This window comes from Natator depressus, chromosome 4, assembly GCF_965152275.1.
Source record: "Natator depressus isolate rNatDep1 chromosome 4, rNatDep2.hap1, whole genome shotgun sequence".
NCBI classification, from domain to species: Eukaryota; Metazoa; Chordata; order Testudines; family Cheloniidae; genus Natator; species Natator depressus.
The window spans coordinates 32,183,462-32,208,239 of NC_134237.1; the positions used below are offsets into that span (position 1 = coordinate 32,183,462).

The window sequence follows — 24,778 nt, forward strand, 5'->3', positions numbered from 1 at the left end:
CACCATTAATTCCAGCCTTTAGAATAATAAATAGAGCTTGCATCCTCGACTAGGGTCAGGATTAAAAAGAAAAAAAAAACCTTGTGGCAAAAGTAAAGTGGAAGGAGGGAAAAAACAAACATGACTATGAATGCGGCCACCATGAGATCTAAAAAATGTATGGATATGTTTTAGCAATACTTCATCTCTGAAGTGTTGCACTGAAACTACTGACAGAGTCTTGAGCAAGTGTTCTGAAGAGCCAAATGAAACAAGAAAAACAAAGCATTTTCAAACAGGCAGCACACCAGAGCTAACAGCTGAGGTAAATTGTTACTTGTACATTTTTCACTGGTTCCCTTATGAATTTACAGATTTTGGAAACTTGCTACCACAGAGGATCAGTAGTTAATTAAGAAGCATTTTCAGGCCTGTAATGGTCACACTTGATATGATTCATTTGGCTTCTGATTGTCACTCCAGCTCCAACTAAGCTCTTCATCAAGTTGACTCCTGTGGGCTCCAAGGTCAATCTGAGTTGCACTGGTAGTGTTTCATGGAAAAAAATAAGAGTCCCATGAGAAGTGATCCATCAGTTCACATTCCCCAGAATACAAAATCCTACAACTGTAAAAATCACCTCAAGATTAAAGCTAATCCTAGTCCCAACTGGGTCTGTGGTTTTCATGTTTTACCTAAAACTCATGCTCCAAGGAGAGAAGGAATTATGGTTAGAGGCCAGAGAGACATTGGTTTATTTAAAATGTGTTTCAGGAGGAGGAGGGGTTTGGAACAGCAAGAATTGCAAATTTAACTTCACATGTTAAATCAGCTACTTTAAATTCTATATTAAATATTTATATAGGGACACTCTAAAGGTGAAAGATGGAACATTGTGATCTTTACTTTGAGACTCTTAATGTTGATATTTTGACCATAAATGGAGATTTAAAAAATCAGTTTAAGATTAAGGGATTTAAAAGGGTAGGTTAGAAATCTTAAAATTGTATTGGGGGAGGGGGTGAGGATGGCAAAAATGTCACCCTAATGGTGTTGCTGCTACTCTCTCAGTTTTGAGATTTCAGTTGGAGCTGAAATGAACAATTTAAGACCAGAAACTGAAAATTCATCTGTGTTAAATTCATGGTTACAGGAAAAGTGATGGCTGACAGAAGAGAAATTTCATTTGGCTTATTCCCAGAGTACTCCATCTCCCTTTTACAGATTCTATAACATGAATTGCCATACTGAGTGAAAACAAGCCCAGTGTCTCGCCTCTGGCAATGGCCAATCCCCAGTACTCCCAAGGAATAAGAGACCACTATATTGTGTACAATCAAATTGTTCAATTTTACATAAGGGGCTGGTGCTATTCCTTCCCCAAGCCCCGAAACATGCGATTGGATTGCCCTTATTGAGCTAACATACATGAGTTACTCCTGGTCCAAGCTATTCAGCCCTTTAAGGACTACAGCTTCAGTATAAAACATGTTGATCACTTGCTGTATGGCAGTAAAATGCACAGGCTGACTACATACCGTGTGAAAGTGGTACTTTCGGTTATTTGTGTGACATTTACTGACAGTTTGAGGGACCCCTTGTCGTCATATGAAGGGACGGCAAAAAGGAAGGACTGCTCTCCTTGGACAATGCCTTGTGCATGTGAATAAACACATAGCAAAGAGTAAGAGTTTTGTAACTATTTACTAACCCTCAATTCCCAGATGATTCACTTTAAAGTCAGGCTGCACATGCATGAAAACTGAGAAGAAATACTACATGTTAGTCATTTCTTCAGGAACACAACAAAGCTCAATGGCAACCATTAAAATCTCTGCCTTTAGTTAAGAATGATTTGGGTGTGGCAAAACCAGTTCAAAGCCAGCACAACTCTTGCCAATTCTGTACCACATGTTCCCAGAATTCATAATACAAGGCACCTTAAAAGAAGAGCGTAGCAAGAGCCAACGGTTTGCTGAGCAACACACCTCCATTGCCAGAGACACACCAAGTCCCACAGCCAGATGCCAAGGTCTAGCAGAGCTCTGAGCAGAGGATACCCAGAAACTAGGATCTGAAATGAGCAACTCATTTTATCGAGTCCTTAGATCAAAAAGTAACCAGGAGGTATGACACAAACACCAATGGAAGCATATAGCAGCAAACATTCTTGAAGTTTACTGGGGACATCTGGTCATTCTACATTTTACTAGGTTCTGGTGCACGGATAGTGTTTAAACTGGGAAACCTAGTTTGACTAAAACCGTGGAATGTGTCACCTCAAAGGCCTCCAGCCTTCTCATTCATTCCCACCTCCAGCAACCTCTCATCTGCTCATCAGAGGCATGAGCACTGCAACATCCCCCAGTTCAGTGAGAATAGGATCTATGCCTTGTGTTAAGGGCAAGAGAGATCTGGCAAGTAGGGAGAAAGGACGGACAACAACAGAAGGAACCAAAATAAATAAGGGAGGACTCTGAGCTAGGGCCTATGGTGGGGACAAGAGGAAAATAACTGTAGTACAGAAGTGCAAATGAAAAGCAAATCCTGGCTGAAGTCGCAACATCTTCTGAGTTACCATGCCATTTCAGTGCTGTGCACCCAATGAGCCACCACAGGCTGACAACTCTCTGAGATAAGGGATAAAATGTCAGTGTCATGGGGGAGGGGGGCGCATCAGAGCAATGGGACGGAGTAATTTGGTTGAAAGTCCCTGAGGAATTAATTCATATACATATTGCTCTCTGGGCATGAATGCAGAAGGTAAAGACTCACAAGGCCAACAGAGTCAGTACTATTGTCCATGTAAAAGGAGCTGGAGTAGTACACTGGTCTATACTTAGTTGCCCCAATACTTAAGTTCTGACTATCTCACAGGCTAGACTTTTAGGAGTTGAACAGAAATCACACAGGAGTGTGACTGGTTCTTGGATACAGTCCATTGATATTGTTGGCATAGGAAGGACAATGAGCACACAACAAGGGATACATGGATGAGTTTAGAAAACATCCCTCAAATGGACAATACTGACAAGTACTCAACCATTTTTCTAGAAATGGGCTTGCACCAGGACCCCAATCCAGACAAACCAGAACTCAATGGACCTTCACATTCTAGCTGTGCAGCTTGGCAGTCCTCCAGGCATATACAAGAGTACTGAAACCAAGGGGTGCAACAATTCAGCCTATAGATTATCCACATAGCCAGATCCCTACACAACCTGAGCCAGCTTCCACCTGTCCCATCACAAAGCCAAGTCTTCTGCCTTTGTTTCCCCAGTATAGACCATGACCATCACAGACCCAAGGGAGCAGCCTCTGAGCAGGCCCTCTATGGAGGGCCAGGAGCTCTGCTTTCTCTTCTCCAGTGGTACTGGCTACCCTAACATCCAAGGGAAGCAAGAGACTTTTCTACAGCCTCCTAACTACCTGTTTTCATAATCATAGAATCCGTTATATCTATGCCTCCGTTGCTCCATCTACTCAGCTACCCTGGCTCCTGAACCCTCTGTTCTTCTTTACCTATCTTCTGCTCTGGATCACGCCTCCACTCTCCCTATCTTAACTTGTTCATCATTGTGCCTCTGTGTCCAGCTTCTACCCACCTCGCGTGCTCCTTCCTTGTCCTTGCCAATCCCCTGCCCTCACCACACCAGACACCCCTCATCTCCCCTCTTGGGGATCTCATTGGGAGCTTGTTTCCTTGATCTCAAATCCACTCATCTCCATCGCATTCTGAGCATCTTCACTTCTCATGACCTGTCTCAAACCAGGTTAGTGCACTCCCACACCACGTTTTAGGTGCAGTTGAACCATGAGACTAAATCAATCAAGACCCACACGGTTTTAGGCAAAACCAGCACCACACCTGGTTTCAATCAAGGTTTGTGGATCTTCTCTAGTCTTTCAGTGAAGCCCCACAAATTGCATTCAGTGGCATGTTTATGTATTGCAGGACAAAGCTGCCCAGCAAACTGTAAATCTGTTCAATGGCCACTGCATCCAGGAGATAACTTACAAAACTATTTGGTTTTGAATGTTTTACGTGCACAGAGAAAGAGTTGACATCTTAAGATGCACAGTTCAACTACACGCCTAAGATTCTGTTATACTTACATTGCCTCAAATTGTGTGTTCTGAAAACTACACATATATTTTACAGACCACTACTCTATTAAGGTAGTGGCAATAAGGAGAGAAAGGGAACAGAGAACCTTCCTCTTACATGGCACTACATTTTGGAATATGATGAAATGCGTGAAGGAAATAAGGACATGAAATACAAGTTTGACAAAAGAAGGAACTTAAGGTTTTAAATATAGAATTCAACTCACCTTCCTGGGTCTCAAATCACTGACATTTCCTATTATGCCTGTATACTGCAATACCTGGGCACAACAGGGGGCGCCAAGGACTAAATTTTTTTTAAATCATTTTAAAATATTTTTATGAGCAAAATAAGGCAAAAAGTGGTAAAAATGTGCATTATCATCCAACTTTAAACAGCCAAGACATTTATATGACGCAAGAATAGCTGTCCCACACTAACATGTTACATGTCAAATTTCAGAGGAAGATATTTTGCTAAATTATGAGACCCTCAAAACCAGGATTTACAATAGATCCTTTGATATGTTGGCGGGCTCCAGGGTACTTGAGCTCCAAAAACAGCATTCACAGTTGTTTCTTGTGCTTTCCTTTAGTTGTTAGAAGTAGCCTCACCTTGTTTTGAGTTGACATCTGAGGGGATGTGTGAAGGGTGTGACCCTGGTGAAAAGTGCTCGTCGCTGTAAGTGATAAGTGGCGTGAGAGGGTGAACCGCATGGGAAGGCTGCACCACTGGAACCTTATTTGACTGCAAGAGAGTAAAAACAAGCAGCATTAGTAATAATTCTCAATTCTCTAACAGGTTTTATTTGGGGGGGGGGGGCGGGGGGGGGCGGGGGAGCAGACACTCACGGAAACTTGTTTTTAAAAGATTCTTATTTGTATTACTAACCATATTTAACCTCCTTGCTCCTGAACATACAAAGCATGGAATCTTACCTGCTGGGGCAGAGTGCTTTTGAGGGGGATGAGACATGACAGTCAAGCTTGTAGTGGCAGCCTGAAGACTGTTGGGGTGGACCAGATAGAGAGGGTGCTGAAGCAACAGCCAGGAAGTGGCTATGGTTAGAGAGACAGCTGCAGCTGCTCTTGGGAGGCCAAGTGGAGTGGGAAGAAGCAAGAGGAGGAGCTGACTAGTAGGAGGGCAAGCAGAGGCCAAGCAGTCCACATAGTACCAGAATAGGACCAACTTACACAGCAGAAATGAAATTACAGGAAAGCTCTACACCACCAATTACAGTTTGCATTTCTTTGGCCTTGAACAGTGAAACCAGTCTGATCAGTGTCATTTTTGTTTGAAGTCACTGTCTGGTTCTTATGCATTAATACGGTGCTATACTGTTGAAAATTTCCAACACTGCTGGGGTATCATCTCCTTCCTTCTGCCCTACCCCCACTTCCCCCAAAAGAGTCAGGAAATTTTAAATACATATTTCAGTTCATAGCAGGGAACAGAACAGTCCCCCACATGAGAGTAATTTAGGGTATAAGGAGTTGACAGTGTCCCTTTAACAAACTAGGTTGCTTATGAGCAAAACATACCAGCTCAGTTTCTGGAGAAGGGTGTCAACCTAAGCAGCAGGGGTCTGGTACTATTTACTAAGTTTCTAAGAACAGAAAAGTGCTAAAAATGCCTGAAGACCAGTATTGTTATGTTATGCTCCCAACTGGGTGTTGGGGGGGGACCCCACAGATATAAAACAAAACACTTATATTTGATATTTTCTACAAATTAGACACAGCCATTAAAAACAAAAGTGTTTGCCTGATACATGCAGGAGTGCCCTGAAGCTAAAGAAACACCACCAGCAGTAATTCTTCTCACAGCCCAACATTATCCCCAACTCCTTACAAAAAACACAAAACTAGAAAACAACTGTTTTGGGGACTTATGTGCACGTTACCTGTTTTCCTATATTTTAAATCCTCATTCCTCGTTTCTCATAGCAGGACTATGCTATAGTAATTCCAGTATGTAACAGATAGATTACTCATCATTTCTACCCCAGAATTCAGTCTGCTGCCCCTCTGCAAAAATAATTATGCCACAAACAGAGGTTTTTAATTAAAAACGAAGAAAGTCAGACAAAAATGCTCTTAAAGCTCAGCAAGGACACTAACTGCCAAATATTTGTAATTAAGAGAAAAAAATTAAGAGCCCCTTGAAATGAATTTTATTTGAATCCTAATTCTCAAATCCTGGCATAATAATAGATTTTAGGACTATATTTAAAAGCATAAATCAAGGATTTGTTTAGACTTCTAGAATGAGAAGTGGTAAGTGGATAACTAAATTTAAAAAAAGGCTGATAAAAGTGCATGCAGGAGTGTGGCTGGGAACCAGTGCAGTATTTTCTGCTTTCCTTGTTTTCAGAGCACCACCTTAAGGAACTTGCATTAGAAGGCAGTATCTTCTTAATGTCTGACCTATCCCTCCAGTCATATAGCTCAGAATCTAGTGCCATGATATTTTGCTAAATTATGCTATCCTTGCTCTCCTCTTAATTTTACGGTTTTCAGCACAGATTTGCTTTCCTGTGGGAAGGAGATAAGAACCTCAGGATTTTAATTTAAGCTTTGGCCTTGTCTTATATTTTGCAAGATGGAGAGAGAAAGCAGCGCTAGTAGGTGTTTTAAAGCCAACAAGCATTAGGTCCATTTTTATAACCAAATAATAGAAGCAATATGAATTTTCAATAATATGAGGAGTTCAGTTCTAAAGGTGATCGCTCAGACTGCTGTTCATCCCTCCTTTTTGTATAAATTAAATAAAATAGGTGCCAAATTTCAGATGATTTGCAAATCATGTCTCAGTCTTTAGCTGCAAGATTCGTGCATTGACTCTCCAATCAGCAGTTACTTTAGCTACAATAGTCAGTGTATTGTAGGTCTGTAGATGCGCTGACGTCACACGCATCAGTTAGGCAGTATTGATTGTTCAAGTTTGGTAACTAACCTTTTGTACCAGTTGAGTATAATTAGTCTGCATGTTCCACAGTAGCAGGGTTACTCACGAATTAGTTTTAGATATTATCCATTTATGCTTTTAGTTAGCCCTTCCTTCTATCCTCTCGGTCTTCAGTGTCCTGGTGACTTATTTAAACATCTTACTTCACACACCATAGACATCAGGTTATCCAGCGTGCCTGCCACCTGCTGCTTTTAAGTGCTTGGAACAGGCAGAGCAGGTTGTTTACCGAGCCCCCTCTCAAGAGCAGTGAGGGCAGCACTCAGTAGCTTCTGTAAGAGGAATGGTGGCATCAGTCCACTTCCTACTGGATAGATGTTTACACCAAAAAAACATTAGCCGGCATGGATGGCAAAGCCCCCAAGGACTGAATGGACAGACTACTGAACAATCCACTCATCCCTAGAGATCGTACCTTGTATATGAGGGACCAGACACTTTGGTGATGGGACTGTGGGGATGGGAACTTTATTACCACTGCTTGTGCCATTACCATCCTAAGAACAGAGGAATTCTCTCTAGACCTCTCCATCCAGCTCTACCAATGAACAGAAAATAAGAATCAATGGATACTCTTAGAAGTCTTACATTCCCAGAAGTACCAGGTCAAAAAGTGATCTTAATTGGCTGATCCATGCATAGACACCCCTTCAAGTCACTGCTTACCAGAAGTTGCATTTCTGGTAGTGGCGGTGTTTGAGACCCCCACAGATCAGAGGTGGGCAAACTATGGCCCGTGGACTGTCCTGCCCAGCCCCTGAGCTCCTGGCCAGGGAGGCTAGTCCCCAGCCCCTCCCCCGTTGTCCCCCCCGCGCAGCCACACTACTGCGCGGGCAGCACTCTTGGCAGCGGGGCTGCGCGCTCCTGCAGGGCAGAGTGGCAGCATGTCTAGCTCTGGCCGGGGGGCGCGGCTGCCAGACATGCTGCTTTGAGCATCATGGTAAGGGGGTCGGGAGGTTGGATATGGGGCAAGGGATCCCGAGGGGCAGTCAGGGGATGGTGATCAGGGGACAGTGATCAGGAGACGGGGGGGGGGGGGGGGTTAGATAAGCGGTAGTGTCCCGGGGAGTGGTTAGGAGACAAGGAGAAGGGTGGTTGGATGAGTGGGGAATTCTGAGGGGGGCAGGCAGGGGGCAGGAAATGGGAGGGGGCGGAGGCCAGGCTGTTTGAGGCTTGGCGGCCCTCAAGCCAAAAAGTTTGCCCACCCCTGCCATAGATTCAGATTACTTATGGCAAGTAGCAAAGATGTACCCTATTCTACAGATATCTAGATTTCATTTCAAATCTGAGCACTGAATCAAACTCTGCTTGGAAAGTTTCATGTTAAGTTTCAATATTTTTTTTAAAATGTATTTTATCAATGTTCTTCAGGTGATCACTGAGGAACGCCAGCGTTCCACAAACTCATTCAGGGAAAGGGATTCAACCTGGGCTCGGCTTTCATTAAAAGCCTTTTGTAAGTCTGGTACTAGCGGAAGAGTGATACTGTGCTTTTATTCATTTCCCTCAATCTTAAGGTCCCTGACTGGGATCTCCAGGGCATGGGCCCTCATGGGCTGATAAATCTGCCAGAAGCAAGGGGCAGAGAGCAATGCAAGTCACCCAAAATCTCCACTCTACTGAAGAGGCCAGAGTCATCCGACCTGCTAATATAATGGGATAGGCCAAACATTCAATCAGGCCTTGTCTAAATGGGTGGGAAAGATTCAGAACAACATGAATGAATATAAACGGATATAGTTATGCCACTATTATCCCCCACGTAGACACTTTTTCCAGGATAGGAGAGGGCCTTTTTTCAGTTCAGGTCACATATCTATACTGTGTACAGCTATACTGTGGTAGCAAGCTCTTGGTGCCTCTTCCAGCTGGGTTCTTATGGAGCCCTGATCAGTTTTAGAGCTGCCTCTCTCCTGGTGAAATTCCTGAGGGAGGACAACAGGTACAGGTTTCTAAGGAGAGGGAAGTGGAGTTACAGAAGTGAAGCTTGCCTATACACACACACAGGGTGTTTTAAAGTTGGATGAAAATTTATATTTGCAGATTATGGCATTTTATCATTATATGCTGCATCCCCCCCCCACCCCCAATAACCAATCTAACAGGAATATTATTATTATTATTACTACTATTATTAAAAGTTGCTGCCAAGTCAATTTGCTTAAGCAGGATTTGTATCATGTTATAAGTGTTATCGCTTAGTATTGTGGTTAATTGCAATTAATCCTGCTCATGCTGGAAAGCCAGAAAGGTTATGTTTTTCACTCAGAGGGTCTCCTTCCCAGAGTGTGTTTTATTCATGTATAATGTGACAAGACAGTTAGAGGGAGGGTGGGGGGGAAAAAGGGTGGGGAACGTAGATTTTTTCTTTGCAAAAAGAGAGGACTAGCTAAAACATGTAGGGAATGTGTTGAGTTCCAGCTCTCTCCAGGTCACACTCAAAGGTAATAGGATGTTGTACTTAAGAGCATCAACAGACACAATGGCCACAATCTAGGTCATGTAGAGTAGGAGAAGTCAAATAATTTGGTTTCCTTTATCAAGCTGTACAAAAAGAAACCAATCTTCAACCATTTTAGAGATTGGTTTCCCTTTATCAATCTGTATTATGGACTGCGCACATCAGCCTTTCCCCAATTATTCTATGAAGTAATGTATTTTACTGCAAAAGACTTGAGCAATTCAAATAGATCTGAACCTAGAGCCTATCACAGTTTGGGTCACAGATACTGTAAGCTCCAGGAAATGGGGACTATTTATGCCTTCTATGTTTTGCACAGTATTCAGTATACACTCAACGACTACACAATTTAAAAAATGGCCATTGCTACCATATGCAAGTTTTGAGGTTTAGATTTTTATACTGGTGTGACACTTTCATCCCAAATAATTTACAAACTTGGAATCTAATCCTGTAAACCCTTAATCATTTTTTGATCAATCCCATTGAAGACAATGGAACTATTTGAATGACTATGGATCACTTCGGTGGTGAAAGTTTCAGGACTGTTCCTATACAGGAAGTTGAATCCCTCATTGAAATGCAATGTTTGGGTACAATACCATAAAGCAGTTTCTGATGAAGTTCTTCTTATAGATTTGTCTTTTAATAAAATCATACATATGCTAAAATGGCTCCTCGCCCAACTCCCAGATTGCATATAAAACAGACTGAAGCCTATGTATTTGGGGGAAAAGTGGGTAGTTAAGCATGTTGGTGTTTGTATATACACAAACACCTATTTCATCATTGTTTTGAAAAATATAGTTGAACTTAAATTTTCTGTGGAATTTGAGGAAAGTTTAACAGCCCCAACTGTTTTGTATGTCAATCAGTGTCAAAAAATGTCAAAAAAATTACATGCCTTTTAGGAGAAAAGAATCAGTCCAGACTTACTGAACAAAATATTTCCTTCCACTGGTGTTTAGAAGAATGCTATAAGACACATACATAACCTCATCTTTGTGCAAAGGGTGGAGGATACCCTCCCATGTGACGACCAGCAAAAAAAAAAAAAAAAAAAACTCTCAAAGAAGCAGAGGGTCACAGATTTTCAAACCTAAAAACCTGTGTTATGCTTTAAACTACCTTGATGTTATACCAGGTTTATGAACATTAAAGGTTAATTGCAAAGAAACACTGAAGTCCATTAACCTGAGTGTGTGCCAGTTATGCTCTCACTGACCAAGCTCAAAAGGGCAGTCACACCAGAACAGCTAAAAACTAACCCTGCTCTTTAAGGTTGAACAGAGTCATGTCACTGGCTCCATCTCTGTTGTTACATAACAAAAAAACTCCAGTGGAGCATGGTGCTGGCACATAGGGTCTCAAGTATGCGGTGTGATTTTCAGAATCTCTTTTGGAAATAGTAATGTACATGGAATAGCTGGTACTTACTGAACCCTCTCTGGGCCACTTCCACACTTCATGGAAGTTTTGCCATTACCTGTGGCCTCACAGAATGATGCATCATTATTTGTTACTAGCATAGTGCTAACAGACTGCTAGAGACTTTGCAAGCAGGTAAGAAGGTCCCTGCTCCAGGGAACTTGCAATCTAGACTGAGAGGTCACAGCAGAGCTGGCTGGCCTGACAACCAAAGAAAAACAAAACAAAACAAAACACAAAGAAAAACAGTTTAGCTTAACTGTGTATGCTAAACTCCTCTTACATCTTGAGACCCCTCCTGGGCATTCAGACAACACTGGTCAAATTACTAGTGAAAGATTGGATGTTGCCTTAAAGTCATTCAAAATGTTACAACTGCACTATTTCCACAAATGTAAACCAAAAACATGTTTAATAGAAAAAGTAAATGCAGCCACAAAAGAAACCACAATTTTCTAGCAGGATCTTTCCCATATACAGAATGTCAGCTTAAAAAAAAAAGTTATGAGTTTATGATCAAATGCAGAAAATTGTTAAGAGTTCATACAAAGGCAAACAGGTTTCCTGGCTGATGGCTTTTTCTTTCAGAGACTACTGGGGCTTATCTACATTAGACTAAGAAATCTACCATTATGATATTACCACAACTGGAATTTCACTGCTGACAATTTCCACAAAACACTCCAATGTAAGAAAGACTTTAGAGAATATATGCCACATATTTGCAAAAAGAAGCTAAGCCAAGGTTTCAGGAGTGAGTAGTGATTTTAGGTGCCTTACTCCTTTGGGGCCCAACCTGAGATATCTCAGAGGGGCCTGATTTTCAAGCAGTGAATGCCCAGGACTTTCTGAAGAGTGCATTTAAAGGTGCTCCAAGTTGAGCAACCAATAATTGGGATATCCAAAAGTAGTCACTTTTGAAAAAAAAAATCTTGGCCATAATTTTCACTTTCTTTTTTTTAAAAATCTTTGGATGAGCACTCTTCCAACACCACTCAAGAATACATTCAAATCAATTAATCTGAGAAGACTTTGGGGGATAACAATGCCATATATTAGATTCAGTTTAAGCTCTAAACGTTTTTGTTCTATTTTTAAAGGTCTGTGAAGGAAAAATGATTAATTGAAGCTTCAGTAAAAGCTAGCAGCTGTAAGATATCCTATATACAACAAGTGTGCAAAACTATAAAAAGCCCAAGACTGAGCCACCGCAAAAATGTTTGTTGGTTAACACTAGCGATGAGTCAAGCTGTTGTGGAAACTTGCATTGAGCTGAATGGAGACTCTGTTCCACCAGGTGCTGAGAGAAAGATATTAATTTAATAATCTTCCAAAGGGCTCTTGTATCCATGACGACAAGGTGTTAACAACTGGACAAGGAGTTTAAAAAAAGATACAACCTGTGATCCAAACACCATGAGCAAAAGTGGAGAATATTGTGGTAATAAGTGGACTGATTACTCATCTTCAGTAAGGTTAAATTCATGCTGTCATCCCCATTCATTTCAATGGTAGTCACTGCAGGTATTAAATGTGTATACACAAAACAGACTCCAACAAATAGTAGGATGGAGTCGAATCAAGTTCCCAAATTACCTTTGCTGTTCTGGGCAGTACCTAAACTGCTAGGTAGCTCTGATATTTTATTCTTGACATCCCTACCACCACCCAGCATCTGTTTGCACACTAGAGGGGCTTTAATCCTAATCTTTGTTTGAAACCATTCCAGAGAATCCTCATAGCCCTTCATTTGACGTAATCCAGACTGACCTGATCTCAGCTACACAAGTTTCTGAAGTGCAACCATCAGTAATTACTCTGATTAGTTCCCTGCCTCTAGGCTAAAATAGCTCAGAACCTCAGCCACTGGATGGATACAGTAGCATCACAAAAACATAACAAGACTTAACAAGTCAGGAGTATAAAAATGATTTAAGAGTAAAAGATAGCCTGCCTGTACTTTACACAGAAAGGAAACACCAAAACGCAATTGTTGCACTGGCTGATTTTTATGTTCTGTTAAAATACTATCTGCGCTCTACTTGTTTCATGCTGCTGTTAAGAGATGAAGATACTATTATTTAATACAACAATTATATGAACTTGCTACAGTGACACAGAATTTAGTAGTACACCTGTTTTGTAGCCTACCTCTCCAACCCTATCCCGTTGGAACCTCTCAGACCACTCTGCTTTTCTCAGCAACTGTAGAATATTTCATATATCATTTATTTTCTCTTTTTTTCAAGCAAGGCATGTTTATGCAGATTTAAGTTATAATTACAGCTGAAACAATAGTCAGTGAAGTACTGTTATTATGTTACGCTCACAAAATTCATGGACCAGGGTGAAGCCACTTGCGGGGGGTGGGGGAGAAGGGGGCAAAAGGACCTGGAAATCTATTAATTTGATCCCCAACCAAATTAAAAACATTCGGTCATTATCAATGAGAGGCACCACACCCTGCCTAGCAAATTCATGTTCAATATCCTTTGCAGGGAATATTCATACTTTGTTCCTGAAAACAGAGTTGCTAATTTTTTTTAAACCAACCCAATATTTGACACTTTAATGAAAAGTTTAATAAATAAATAAATAAATAATTTGGAAAATTTCAGCTAGCTCCTCCAAAAAAAAAAAAAAAAGCAAAACAAAACACTGAGCATTGCTAACATAGCAAGTGTTTTAAAACTCTCTTGAAAGGAACGGAGACCTTGTGGGAGGGCGATCATCTCACCGGAGAAAGATTTGGGGGGGAAGACATCTGTCACTCGGTATCTAATTTAGTCAATTCCAAGAGCGAGTGTTGTGCTCCGATATATCAGAGATTAAAATTATTTTTGGTAAGGAGTATTTAGCAGATCAAGAGAAGGGCAACTCCAAAGGCAAGGGAAATTATCCCAATCTTCCCATCAAAACACTGACTGAATTGTAATGGATTAGCAAATCCTTAGGTTTTTCCATATGAGGACTGTTTTTGTTCTAATAAATGTAGTTTTGAACAATGTAGGAAGTGACGAGCCTAAAAGACCTTCAGGAGCTTAGCCTCCCATTGCCACAAAAGTTTTACAGGCAGAAACGAGACTTAACAAGTGGGTGAAATGAACATGTGGACTGGGTGGTGGGTGGAGAGGATGTGGGTAACAAGAATAGAATGTTTTAGCATGAACTAGCTACATGTAGATATAATAAGATCATCAGTGTCATAGTAATTGAAACTCACCACTTTCCTAGCAGGTATTAGATAGCAGCTTTATGGGGACATCATGGCAGAGATGTGGCAAGCTTGAGATATCTAAAGTTCAAGTTATTTTCCCTCCTCCCACCTAAAAAAAAAAATTTACTGACAGTAATAATTTTTATATAGAATGAACACTAAGCATCCTTCTCTAGGTGCTTGCAGAATGAGGACTCCTGATCTGACTTGCAGAGATTATTTTAAAGAGACAGAATAGAAAATAATGCTATACTCAGAAGGTATGGCAGTCTCTGAATTACTGCATTGAGTTTTGATCACCTGACCGTAAGTGAACGGTAGCAAAGATGAAGAGGACCAGACAAGGGCAACAAAGATAATTAGTGATGCAGCAAGAACTAATGTAAGGGGTGTCCACACACACACACACACACACACACACAAAGTTAATATACCCTGTAAAGGAAAAGAGTCACTGGTGGCTTCAGGAAAGCATTCAAAGTTGTGAAAGTCACTGTAAAACCTGACCCAGACCATCCTTTTGCCCTGCTTCATAACATGACAAAAAGCCACTTCCATAATGTATATGTATAACTAAAAAGGAAAATGTTTAAGTGTATCAGTCCATGGATTTGCTATTACAGGAGGGCAGAGTCAAATACTGCAGCCACTCTGAAATAAGGGATTGGTTAGTTTTATAAAAACTGAAAACGAAATCTCATGCTTTAGGGGATAAACTGATCGCCTGCAGAGTCAGAAAGGAATTCTTGTGCAGTTGCTGTCAGTCAGGTAAGTTACTGGAAGGGGGTGGGGGAAGAGAAGGATTATGCTCTGAATTAGGCATTCACAACAGAGGCAGAGGCAGATACCCAACTTGGACAAAGGAAGTGGTCTGAAATGGTATGGCAAATCCTATATTATTCTTATGCAGAGGACGTTGTGAGGGTGCAGTAATTCTCTTCATTCAAAGGCGCTAACAGCTCATTTTGTAAATGAAGTGCTACACATTCAATATCACTCTCCATTTGGAGCTTTATGCAAGACAAGATAGGAGCTGCAATAGCATGGGAGACCAAGAGGATGGGGGGGGGGGGGCAGAAACCAGGACTAGGCCACCAGAGCCAAAAACAGATGACCAGTAGGGGGCAGGGAAATGTGCTAAAAATCTCCACCTTATTGCAGAAAATTCCTGCTGTTGCTAGGGTGCAGAAGAAAGCATCTGGTAACGAATTAAAAGGAGCCAGTTTGTCTTCTAGCTGTCCCCTAGTTCCTGGGCAACCCTGTAGTAACTGGCCATAGCCGCAAACACGTGGCAAGACAGCCTGGGAAAGCAGCAGCCAAACAGATGTTTTTACCAGTCACCAATGGGCTAAGGCGGCAGACAATAAGGAAAGACACAGAAATGCCGGGGGGGGGGGGGGTGTGTTTAATATGTGGATGAAGAGGATGGGAAAGCCCCCCTCCCGAAAAATGGGGGTGAGGGGAAAGCAAGGGTGGCAACTTAAGAAAGGCAGGTTGTGGGAAGTGTTGGAGGCAACAACCCTAAATTTGTACTTTGGGCCCATCAGCTGCATTGATTTCAAGGCCAGAAGGGGCCATTATGAGCATTTAGTCTGACTTCCAGTATAACACAGGCCAAAACCCATAACTTCTGTTTGAGTTATATCATATAATTTAGAAAGAGAATATATCCAGTCTTGATTTAAAAAGACTTCAAGTTTGGAGAATCCACCATGTTGCAAAGTAAGCTGTTCAAATGATTAATTACCCTCCCTGTTAAACAACGTGCATCTTATTACTAGTCTGAATTTGTCTGGCTTCAGTTTCCAACCACTGGATCTTGTTATGTGCTTTCCTGCTAGAAAACTATTATACCCCTGAGAGACAGTGTTTCCAGCATGGCCAGTTCAGAGAAACCTGTGGGTCTGCAGAGTGTGACATGAGATGGGTTACATTAGTAGATCTGGATTTGCTTGCTGTTGGTATGCTTCACAGTCAGATATTTTTAAATCTGGCAGAATAGAGTTTGCAACACATTGGCCAGGGACACAGACCAGCATACAAATCAGAGTTTTAAGCATAAAAAAACTGGAGCAAAGAGCTGGAAAATAAAGGCAACACATAAGCAGGAGGAGCAAAACTTAAGTGCAAGCCAGACTGCAAAAAAGAGGTTCATTCTGTAAGGTCTACGTAGTTAGAGCATATTATGATAAGTGAAGCATGGGAGCAAGCAGGGGAGCATTCCTTTCTTCCTTATGTCAGGATCCTGAACTCGACCATCTCATGGTCACTGCCTCCCAGGTTCCCATCCACTTTTGCTTCCCCTACTAATTCTTCCCGGTTTGTGAGCAGCAGGTCAAGAAGAGCTCTGCCCCTAGTTGGTTCCTCCAGCATTTGCACCAGGAAATTGTCCGCTATATTTTCCAAAAACTTCCTGGATTGTCTGTGCACGCTGTATTGCTCCCCCAGCAGGTATCAGGGTGATTGAAGTCTCCCATGAGAACCAGGGCGTGCGATCTAGTAACTTCTGCGAGTTGCCGGAAGAAAGCCTCGTCCACCTCATCCCCCTGATCCGGTGGTCTATAGTAGACTCCCACCACGACATCACCCTTGTTGCTCACACTTCTAAACTTAATCCAGAGACTCTCAGGTTTTTCTGCAGTTTCATACTTGAGCTCTGAGCAGTCATACTGCTCTCTTACATACAGTGCAACTCCCCCACATTTTCTGCCCTGCCTGTCCTTCCTGAACAGCTTATATCCATCCATGACAGTACTCCAGTCATGTGAGTTATCCCACCAAGTCTCTGTTATTCCAATCACATCATAATTCCTTGACTATGCCAGGTCTTCCAGTTCTCCCTGCTTGTTTCCCAGGCTTCGTGCATTTGTGTATAGGCACTTGAGATAACCCGTTGATCGCCCCTCTTTCTCAGTATGAGGCAGGAGCCCTCCCCTCTCACGCGCTCCTGCTCGTGCTTCCTCCCAGTATCCCACTTACCTCAGGGCTTTGGTCTCCTTCCCCCGGTGAACCTAGTTTAAAGCCCTCCTCACTAGGTTAGCCAGCCTGCTTGCGAAGATGCTCTTCCCTCTCTTCGTTAGGTGGAGCCCATCTCTGCCTAGCACTCCTCCTTCTTGGAACACCATCCCATGGTCAAAGACTCCAAAGCCTTCTCTCCGATACCACCTGCATAGCCATTCATTGACTTCCACGATTCGACGGTCTCTACCCAGGCCTTTTCCTTCCACGGGGAGGATGGATGAGAACACCACTTGCGCCTCAAGCTCCTTTATCCTTCTTCCCAGAGCCACGTAGTTTGCAGTGATCTGCTCAAGGTCATTCTTGGCAGTATCGTTGGTGCCCACGTGGAGAAACAGGAAGGGGTAGCGATCCGAGGACTTGATGAGTCTCGGCAGTCTCTCCGTCACACCGCGAATCTTAGCTCCTGGCAAGCAGCAGACTTCTCAGTTTTCCCGCTCGGGGCAGCAGATAGATGACTCAATCCCCCCGAGGAGAGAGTCCCCGACCACCACCACCCGCCTCCTTCTCTTGGGAGCGGTGGTCGTGGAACCCCCAACCCTAGGACAGTGCATCTCATGCCTTCCAATCGGCGGAGTCTCCTTCTGCTCCCTTCCTTCAGACGTATCATCTGGCCCACTCTCTGCATTAGTACCTGTGAAGTTCAGGATCCTGACACAAGGAAGAAAGGAAAGCAGCAGAATATGGACCCTGGACTTCAGAAAAAGCAGACTTTGACTCCCTCAGGGAACTGATGGGCAAGATCCCCTGGGAGAATAACATGAGGGGGAAAGGAGTCCAGGAGAGCTGGCTGTATTTTAAAGAATCCTTATTGAGGTTACAGGGACAAACCATCCTGATGTGTAGAAAGAATAGTAAATATGGCAGGCGACCAGCTTGGCTTAACAGTGAAATCCTTGCTGATCTTAAATACAAAAAAGAAGCTTACAAGAAGTGGAAGATTGGACATATGACCAGGGATGAGTATAAAAATATTGCTCAGGCATGCAGGAGTGAAATCAGGAAGGCCAAATCACACCTGGAGTTACAGCTAGCAAGAGAGGTTAAGAGTAACAAGAGGGGTTTCTTCAGGTATGTTAGCAACAAGAAGAAAGTCAAGGAAAGGGTGGGCCTCTTGCTGAATGAGGGAGGCAACCTAGTGACAGAGGATGTGGAAAAAGCTAATGTACTCAAAACTTTTTTTGCCCCTGTCTTCACGAACAAGGTCAGCTCCCAGACTACTGCACTGGGCAGCACAGCATGGGGAGGAGGTGACCAGCCCTCTGTGGAGAAAGAAGTGGTTGGGGACTATTTAGAAAAGCTGGACATGGCACAAGTCCCTGGGGCCGGATGCGTTGCGTCCGAAAGTACTAAAGGAGTTGGCGGATGTGATTGCAGAGCCATTGGCCATTATCTTTGAAAACTCATGGCAATCGGGGGAAGTCCCGGACGATTGGAAAAAGGCTAATGTAGTGCCATTCTTTAAAAAAGGGAAGGAGGATGATCCTGGGAACTACAGTCCAGTCAGCCTCACCTCAGTCCCTGGAAAAATCATGGAGCAGGTCCTCAAGGAATCAATTCTGAAGCATTGAGAGGAGAGGAAAGTGATCAGGAACAGTCAGCATGGATTCACCAAGGACAAGTCATGCCTGACTTACCTAATTACCTTCTATGACGAGATAACTGGTTCTGTGGATGAAGGGAAAGCAGTGGACGTGTTGTTCCTTGACTTTAGCAAAGCTTTTGACACGGTCTCCCACAGTATTCTTGCCAGCAAGTTAAAGAAGTATGGGCTGGATGAATGGACTATAAGGTGGATAGAAAGCTGGCTAGCTTTTCGGGCCCAACGGGTAGCGACCAATGGCTCCATGTCTAGTTGGCAGCCGGTATCAAGTGGAGTGCCCCAAGGGTCGGTCCTGGGGCCGGTTTTGTTCAATATCTTCATAAATGATCTGGAGGATGGTGTGGATTGCACCCTCAGCAAGTTTGCAGATGACACTAAACTGGGAGGAGAGGTAGATACGCTGGAGGGTAGGGATAGGATACAGAGGGACCTAGACAAATTGGAGGATTGGGCCAAAAGAAATCTGATGAGGTTCAACAAGGACAAGTGCAGAGTCCTGCACTTAGAACAGAAGAATCCAATGCACCACTACAGACTAGGGACCGAATGGCTAGGCAGCAGTTCTGCAGAAAAGGACCTGGGGTTACAGTGGACAAGAAGCTAGATATGAGTCCACAGTGTGCTCTTGTTGCCAATAAGGCCAATGGCATTTTGGGATGTATAAGTAGGGGCACTGCCAGCAGATCGAGGGACGTGATCGTTCCCTTCTATTCGACACTGGTGAGGCCTCATCTGGAGTACTGTGTCCAGTTTTGGGCTCCACAGTACAAGAAGGATGTGGAAAAATTGGAAAGTCCAGCGGAGGGCAACAAAATGATTAGGGGACTGGAACACATGAGTTTGAGGAGATGCTGAGGGAACTGGGGATGTTTAGTCTACGGAAGAGAAGAATGAGGGGGGATTTGATAGCTGCTTTCAACTACCTGAAAGGGGGTTCGAAAGAGGATGGCTCTAGACTGTTCTCAGTGGTAGCAGATGACAGAACAAGGAGTAATGGTCTCAAGTTGCAGTGGGGGAGATTTAGGTTGGATATTAGGAAAAACTTTTTCACTAGGAGGGTGGTGAAACACTGGAATGCGTTACCTAGGGAGGTGGTGGAATCTCCTTCCTTAGAAGTTTTTAAGGTCAGGCTTGACAAAGCCCTGGCTGGGATGATTTAATTGGTGATCGGTCCTGCTTTGAGCAGGGGGTTGGACTAGATGACCTCCTGAGGTCCCTTCCAACCCTGATATTCTATGATTGTGAACAAAGAATGAAGGGGGAAAAAAATGCAGAAAAAATGAGTTGATTAAATACTAGAATAACCACCACCGAATTGGCCAGTTTAGAGTAGCTACTGCATTGGTTCAGATTGTGCATCATAGAGAAACAGCAACATTGCAGAAAGGTGACCTGTAAAGAATTTTTTTTTTTAAAAGAGAATCTGTGTCATTTTGCAATTATCATGCTACTTATTTATTAATTGCTTTAAGATTTAAAAAGAATCCGGCCTTCTTTGGTTTTGCTGGATGACCTCTGGTTGGGGCAGGGAGAAGAGGAAGACTATCTCAGATATGTTTATTGTGAACTGACGCCTTAAAGAGACATGCCTTTATTGCATGTGTTCAATAGGCACTGGAGTTGAATGAGTGATTTTAAAAATAAAAAAGTTTTGAACAGCTTGATTAGAAATTCATTGCCATATCAACTGTTATTATTAGGCACTAGGACAATGCAATCAACAAGACATTCATTCTCTGGAAAAGATATGTATTTACAATGTGAACTACATCACATTAAAAAATAGTCCTCATATCTAAACATTTATCTTTCATTTTCATCATCTAGTTGCTCTGCAACTTGAACACCGATTAAATAATTTACTTAAAAATCAGTATTTTTCACTAGTGATTCCTTTAGTTTTGTCTAGTCTTAATACAGTTTATATTACAAAAGACATAAAAAAAACTATGATAAAAATATCAAGGTTGCAAAGTCAAGCACTCAAGTTAGGAAATGTCAGAATTAATGTTGCCCATGCATCTTTAATTCAGCCCTCTTGTGCATGTGTTAGGAGAGTCTCTTTAATGACATGTCACACACCTGTTTCCACAGGACTCATGGGCAACCTTACTTTTGGCATTTCATAGTTTGAGTTTTTGACTTTGAAACCTTAACATTATGAACAAATTTTAAACGTTATTTCCTTTTTAAAAAATAACTTAAAAATGTGAAAATATGTGGAATCTTTTTAACCCCCAATTTGGGTCAGAGTTTGGATCCTTGGATCTGCAGCACAGTCCTCTGCCACTCTAGAAAAAGGAGTAACTGGTAGCAGTAGTAGGGGTTTTATCCTCTCTGTGGAGGAGCCACTGCCAGAGGGTTTCACAGTTATTTCCTTACAGCAGAAGAATTTGGAGACTTGGGACTCCTGGGTTCAGTTCCAGGTTCTGGATGGGAAAGTGCTCTAGTGGTTATAGACCCTTCTGTCCCTGTGCCCCCATCTTTCCACACTCCCATTCTGCATCTTTCCAACTCCTCCTTTGCCCAACCTTCCCCTCCCCATCGTGCGATTGGCAGATCCCCTCATTTCAAGGTGGTCTGACCTCAGCTCACACCCTTTGTCCTGGGCTTTGTTATTTTTATTGTCTCAGAGGAGCACAGTTCTCTTGGTTTATAGATTGAAATTTGATCTTCAAAGCAATTAATGGACCAAACTCCAGAAACACTGAAGATTAGGACTGAAGACAAACTCGCATATGAAACTGCCTGGAAGCAATGCAGTGGACCGATGTCCTTCCTCACATGCTCTTTTTATGCTGCTTCAGCACTGCTGCCCAGACTGGATTTGGTGAAGTAAGGATGTGCACTGCATGCAGTGGCAGGAAGCCAGGTACTTTGCTGGGTGCCCGATCCCAATGATCATCACCACCCTGTGAGACAAAGGTGACACTGTGGCTATTCATGTCCCTATGTTCAAGAGGTTAAGAGGCTGCAAGTTTTGCATACTGTGTATAATTTAATTGGTTAGTACTAAGTGTCTTGATAATCTTTAGACATTAGGGTAGAAACATTTTCAGGGCTGTCATCTTCAAAGTCTTGGAGTCCTTCAGTTTAGGATAGGACGGTTAAACAAAAACCCCTCAAACACTAGAAGCTGGTCCAGCAACAGACAGTTCACATCAAGACTGTTCAGGAAGGACAGGCAGGGCAGAAAAGGTGGGGGAGTAGCACTGTATGTAAGGGAGCAGTATGACTGCTCAGAGCTCCGGTACGAAACTGTGGAAAAACCTGAGTGTCTCTGGATTAAGTTTAGAAGTGTGTGCAACAAGAGTGATGTAGTGGTGGGAGTCTGCTATAGACCACCGGACCAGGGGGATGAGGTGGATGAGGCTTTCTTCCGGCAACTCACGGAAGCTACTAGATCGCATGCCCTGATTCTCATGGGTGACTTTAATTTTCCTGATATCTGCTGGCAGAGCAATACAGCGGTGCATAGACAATCCAGGAAGTTTTTGGAAAGCGTAGGGGACAATTTTCTGGCGCAAGTGCTAGGGGAGCCAACTAGGGGGGGCGCTTTTCTTGACCTGCTGCTCACAAACCGGGTAGAATTAGTGGGGGAAGCAAAAGTGGATGGGAATCTGGGAGGCAGTGACCATGAGTTGGTTGAGTTCAGGATCCTGACGCAGGGAAGAAAGGTAAGCAGCAGGATACGGACCCTGGACTTCAGGAAAGCAGACTTCGACTCCCTCAGGGAACGGATGGGTAGGATCCCCTGGGGGACTATCATGAAGGGGAAGGGAGTCCAGGAGAGCTGGCTGTATTTCAAGGAATCCCTGTTGAGGTTACAGGGACAAACCATCCCGATGAGTCGAAAGAATAGTAAACATGGCAAGCGACCAGCTTGGCTTAATGGTGAAATCCTAGCGGATCTTAAACATAAAAAAGAAGCTTACAAGAAGTGGAAGGTTGGACATATGACCAGGGAAGAGTATAAAAATATTGCTCGGGCATGTAGGAAAGATATAAGGAGGGCCAAATCGCACCTGGAGCTGCAGCTAGCAAGAGATGTCAAGAGTAACAAGAAGGGTTTCTTCAGGTATGTTGGCAACAAGAAGAAAGCCAAGGAAAGTGTGGGCCCCTTACTGAATGAGGGAGGCAACCTAGTGACAGAGGATGTGGAAAAAGCTAATGTACTCAATGCTTTTTTTGCCTCTGTTTTCACTAACAAGGTCAGCTCCCAGACTGCTGCGCTGGGCATCACAGAATGGGGAAGAGATGGCCAGCCCTCTGTGGAGATAGAGGTGGTTAGGGACTATTTAGAAAAGCTGGACGTGCACAAGTCCATGGGGCCGGACGAGTTACATCCGAGAGTGCTGAAGGAATTGGCGGCTGTGATTGCAGAGCCCTTGGCCATTATCTTTGAAAACTCGTGGCGAACGGGGGAAGTCCCGGATGACTGGAAAAAGGCTAATGTAGTGCCAATCTTTAAAAAAGGGAAGAAGGAGGATCCTGGGAACTACAGGCCAGTCAGCCTCACCTCAGTCCCTGGAAAAATCATGGAGCAGGTCCTCAAAGAATCAATCCTGAAGCACTTACATGAGAGGAAAGTGATCAGGAACAGTCAGCATGGATTCACCAAGGGAAGGTCATGCCTGACTAATCTAATCGCCTTTTATGATGAGATTACTGGTTCTGTGGATGAAGGGAAAGCAGTGGATGTATTGTTTCTTGACTTTAGCAAAGCTTTTGACACTGTCTCCCACAGTATTCTTGTCAGCAAGTTAAGGAAGTATGGGCTAGATGAATGCACTATAAGGTGGGTAGAAAGCTGGCTAGATTGTCGGGCTCAACGGGTAGTGATAAATGGCTCCATGTCTAGTTGGCAGCCGGTGTCAAGTGGAGTGCCCCAGGGGTCGGTCCTGGGGCCGGTTTTGTTCAATATCTTCATAAATGATCTGGAGGATGGTGTGGATTGCACTCTCAGCAAATTTGCAGATGATACTAAACTGGGAGGAGTGGTAGATACGCTGGAGGGGAGGGATAGGATACAGAAGGACCTAGACAAATTGGAGGATTGGGCCAAAAGAAATCTGATGAGGTTCTATAAGGATAAGTGCAGGGTCCTGCACTTAGGATGGAAGAATCCAATGCACCGCTACAGACTAGGGACCGAATGGCTAGGCAGCAGTTCTGCGGAAAAGGACCTAGGGGTGACAGTGGACGAGAAGCTGGATATGAGTCAACAGTGTGCCCTTGTTGCCAAGAAGGCCAATGGCATTTTGGGATGTATAAGTAGGGGCATAGTGAGCAGATCGAGGGACGTGATCGTTCCCCTCTATTCGACACTGGTGAGGCCTCATCTGGAGTACTGTGTCCAGTTTTGGGCCCCACACTACAAGAAGGATGTGGATAAATTGGAGAGAGTCCAGCGAAGGGCAACAAAAATGATTAGGGGTCTAGAGCACATGACTTATGAGGAGAGGCTGAGGGAGCTGGGATTGTTTAGTCTGCAGAAGAGAAGAATGAGGGGGGATTTGATAGCTGCTTTCAACTACCTGAAAGGGGGTTCCAAAGAGGATGGCTCTAGACTGTTCTCAATGGTAGCAGATGACAGAACGAGGAGTAATGGTCTCAAGTTGCAATGGAGGAGGTTTAGATTGGATATTAGGAAAAACTTTTTCACTAAGAGGGTGGTGAAACACTGGAATGCGTTACCTAGGGAGGTGGTAGAATCTCCTTCCTTAGAGGTTTTTAAGGTCAGGCTTGACAAAGCCCTGGCTGGGATGATTTAACTGGGAATTGGTCCTGCTTCGAGCAGGGGGTTGGACTAGATGACCTTCTGGGGTCCCTTCCAACCCTGATATTCTATGATTCTATGATTCTAGGACAATAAGAGGACTACTTCTGAAACTCCTGGTGTCTTTCCATGATATATGGTATTGAAACACTGTGGGAGAGTAAAAATCAATGTGGCAAGATTCTGCTAATTTGTATTAATCGCTAGGAGATCCTTTA

General features: G+C 43.2%; 1 protein-coding gene across 6 annotated transcripts in view; it reads right to left on the minus strand.

Moving 5' to 3' along the window:
* LEF1 (lymphoid enhancer binding factor 1) overlaps positions 1 to 24,778 on the minus strand; it is a 106,790-nt gene that overhangs the window by 39,918 nt on the left and 42,094 nt on the right. For all 6 annotated transcript variants that reach the window (XM_074950729.1, XM_074950727.1, XM_074950728.1 and 3 more), the window contains exon 5: positions 4,702 to 4,834. In XM_074950729.1, coding sequence (XP_074806830.1) covers positions 4,702 to 4,834 — 133 coding nt within the window. The remainder of the gene's footprint in view (positions 1 to 4,701; positions 4,835 to 24,778) is intronic.